This window comes from Terrapene carolina, unplaced genomic scaffold, assembly GCF_002925995.2.
Source record: "Terrapene carolina triunguis isolate 2854851 unplaced genomic scaffold, T_m_triunguis-2.0 Scaffold45498, whole genome shotgun sequence".
NCBI lineage: Eukaryota > Metazoa > Chordata > Testudines > Emydidae > Terrapene > Terrapene triunguis.
The window spans coordinates 1,018-4,895 of NW_020709849.1; the positions used below are offsets into that span (position 1 = coordinate 1,018).

General features: G+C 44.7%; 1 protein-coding gene across 1 annotated transcript; it reads left to right on the forward strand.

Moving 5' to 3' along the window:
• Positions 1 to 781: 781 nt before the first annotated feature.
• Positions 782 to 2,622, forward strand: LOC112123435 (trypsin-3-like; the record flags this gene model as incomplete). The annotated part of the gene is made up of 2 exons (XM_026646831.2): positions 782 to 1,007; positions 2,522 to 2,622. Coding segments are annotated over exons 1-2 (327 nt in total), but the record flags the coding sequence as incomplete, so codon positions are not given.
• Between the last annotated feature and the right edge of the window lie 1,256 nt (positions 2,623 to 3,878).

Here is a 3,878-nt window from a genome sequence, read left to right on the forward strand (position 1 = left end):
AACCCAAAGTGTTAAAAAAACAGCAAGAATCAGGCCCTAAAAAAGCATGAGTACAAATCTAAGTGACGCTGGACTCTGTTTGTTTTTTTTAGTTCAGATCTTTGTGGGTTCCCCCCCCCCACACACACACTTTTCTCCCTTTTTTACTTTTTCTGCAGGGAAAACTGTTCATCTTCCGACCCATTTATGCCTCCGATGTTTGCTGTTTATGAAAATTTGAATCTCAGGGGCTCCCTCCCACATCCCCCCATGCTCCCTTCGCCACCGGTCCCCATGCCCCTCCATGGCTTTATCTTCCAGCCGCTGCCCCAGGCATGGAGAGGCTGGTCTGGAGTCACCCCTGCGTGGCCCACTCCCAGCCCTGGCCGGCTGCCCTCTATGCCCCCCAGGGCTACAGCTGCGGGGGGACCCAGATCAGCCCAGAGTGGGTGCTCACTGTGGCGCACTGCCACACCGGGTAGGTCTGGGTGTGACACCCCTTAGGTGGGGAATGAACCTGGGACCTCCGGATCTGACCGCAGGAGGTCATACGGCATGAGCTAAAAGAACTGCCTGTGTTAGGTAGAGCTGTAACAGGCTCATCAAGCCGTGTATGTGGCTATCCAGAGGTTAGAGCACGGGGGGGCTGGGAGCCAGGACTCCTGAATTCTATCCCCAGCTCTGGGAGGGGAGTGGGATCTAGTGGCTAGAACAGGGGGGCTGGGATTCAGGGTGACGGCCTGCAAGGATCCCTGAGACCTGCTCTTTTGCCCCAGCCTGACCCAGGTGTGCCGAGGGGCTCATGACCTGCGGCGACCCGCCCTGGGCTAGCAGCTCGGGGGCCGTGCGTGCTATCCGCAACCCCCATTACAATTTGCGCACCAAAGACAGTGACCTCTTGCTGCTCAAGCTGGCGCCCCCTGCTGCCATCAACGAGTATGTGTGGCCCCTGCCGCTGGCCACGCGCTGTGTCCCTCCCAGCCGGCGCTGCCTGGTGTTGGGGTGGGGAACGACCTCCAGCCCCCCAGGTATGGGGCTAGCGCTGCGGGGTGAGTGGGTGGGGGGATCGTTATCAGCTATCCAGGATCAATTATTGATTATTAATGACACACGAACAGTTGTTCATGATTGAGGCTTGGATCGAGTGGGATTCTAAGTGATGATTAGCTATTCATTATCAATCTTCCAGTCTATTGCTCATTAATTACTGGTTATTAATTGCCAGCTGCCCATTGCCTATGATAATGATCATTATTATGAATGCAAAGTGATCAGTTATTATATATCAAAGGGGTAGCCGTGTTAGTCTGGATTTGTAAAAGCAGCAAAGAGTCCCGTGGCACCTTATAGACTAACAGACGTATAGGAGCATGAGCTTTCGTGGGTGAATACCCACTTCATGGGATGCATCTGAAGAAGTGGGTATTCACCCACGAAAGCTCATGCTCCTATACGTCTGTTAGTCTATAAGGTGCCACAGGACTCTCTGCTGCTTTTACAGTTATTATATGTCAGTCATCCACTGTTACTGCATCCGGTCAGTATTGAGGAGAAACTGTTAGTTACTGAATGTCACTGACACCGTGTCAATTTCAGTGATCACTGTTAGAAATGATCACTATTAATTATGGCTGTTAACATACATATTAGTTACAGGCTATCAATTATCCATTATATTTATCATATTAATTAGAAACAATGTGCTCGTAGGTAAAGCCATTGAAATTACCCATTAATAAATGTTAATTGGTTATCCACATATTATTCTCAATTAGAAACGATTTGCTTTTAATTATGGTTGTTAATATTGCCTATTAGTTATCAACTAGCTATTATATTGATCACTATTAGTTAGACACTATTTTACATTAATTATGGTTGTTAATATTTCCCCAAATTATCAAGTATCCATTTTATTGATCCCTATTAATTAGAAAATATTTTGTATTAATTATAGCAATTAATATGACCTATTATGGATTATTGATTATCCATTACATTCTATTAATTAGAAACTATTTGTTATTAAGCATGACTTAATATTTCCCATGTTATTGGTTATTGATTATCCATTATATTGATCACTATTAATTAGAAATTATTTGCTATTAATTATGGATGTTAATATTGCCAATTACTTATTGAAGAGCAATTATCCATTGCATTGATCACTCTTAATTAGAAATAATTAGTTAATAATGACTGTCAATCAATCATTTAAAAAGTTATTGATAATTATTAATTTAGAAACTATTTGCTATTAATCATGGCTAATGTGCCCATTAATTATTGGTTATTAATTATCCACTATGTTGATAATTGTTAATTAGAAATAATTAATTATGACCAATTACTATAAATTACACTGATCACTATTAATTTCAAAATTATTAGCTACTAATGACATCTATTAATTAGTGCCTATTAATTATGCATTATATTGATAAATAGAGAGTAGAACATTGTAGTTTATATTTATTGATCGGCAATTGTCCATCACCAATTGACAATTAACCCTTTCTTCTCTGCTTCCTCCCCCCAGCGACATTCTCCGACGTCCTACATTGCACAGACATGAACACGATCTCAGCAGCAGAGTGTCAGGCGGCGTACCCTGCGGGCGTGACTGACAACATGTTGTGTGCGGGGGGAAAGGAGGGGGGGGGGACTCCTGCCGGGGGGGGGGGGGGGGGGGGGTTCCCCAGGGGTATCACTGAGGAGGGAGGGCTGCTGGGATGTGGGGGGAGTTCAAAACATTGAAAAAAATACATAATTTCAGGTCAGCCCAAACACAGAGATTTTCAAAATTCTCAGATCCTTGAAAAGTCAAAATAAAATCATTTTGGGTCAATTCGGAGCATTTTTACACTTTTCTGAAATTTTTCATTCAACAGCATGGAAGGGAATTTTGAAGCAAGGAATTTTGGTTCTTTGCACCGAAAAGTTGGCCTGTTCCATTTGAAAAATGTCAAAAAGAAACATTTGGATTGTTTTGGCAATTGTTTTCTCCCCCCGGAAATGAACAATCCAGTGAAACCAGCACAGATTCACCAAATATTTTGGTGTCACAGAATCGGTATTTTTTGCCAAAAAAAAGTTTTGGTTGAAAAATCTTACCCAGCTCTAACATTGACTCAGTAGGTGAGGAAGACACACCACAGACTACATGTGAAATTCTCTGGCCTGTCTTATACAGGAAGTCAGTCCAGATGATCACAATGGTCCCTTTTGGTCTGGGAAAAATCTCTGAAGGGGGAGGAGTTAAGGTGAAACACACAAGGGGGAGGAGTTAAAGTGAAACACACAAGGGGATGGAATAAGGGATTAAAATGAGATTAAAGTTATTTTAGATCACCATTGAGTAGGAGTAGGCCATCAGAATGATTGTAGCTCACACTTCAAGGTTGGGGGCTGTATTCTAGAAAGTAGCGACTCTGGAAAGGACCCAGGACCAATGGCCCATGAGCTTCCTGGGTGATGTTGTGGCTAAGAGGGCGAGCACAACCCTAGGCTGAAGACACGGGGAATAGCAAGTAGGAGCTGCGAAGTGGGGTCCCCTCTGGATATGGCATTGGGGAGACCACGACTGGAGACTGCGCCCAGCTCTGGTGGGGCCACATGTCAAACAGGACGTTGGGAAGTTGGGGAGGGATCAGAGAAACGTGACAGGAACAATCCGAGGGCTGGAAAACCTGCCTGAGAGCTGGAGCTCGATCGGTGGAGATTCTCCCACAGAAGTTTCAGAGGGGACTTGATCCCGGTCTGTCAGCGTATCCCTGGGGAGCAGATTTCGGAGGGCAGAGGGCTCATTAATCCAGCTGACAAGGGCAGAGCAAGAGCCGACAGCTGGGGGGTGAAGTGAGACAAATCCAGACAAGAAACAAGGGGAGTCTTCCCAT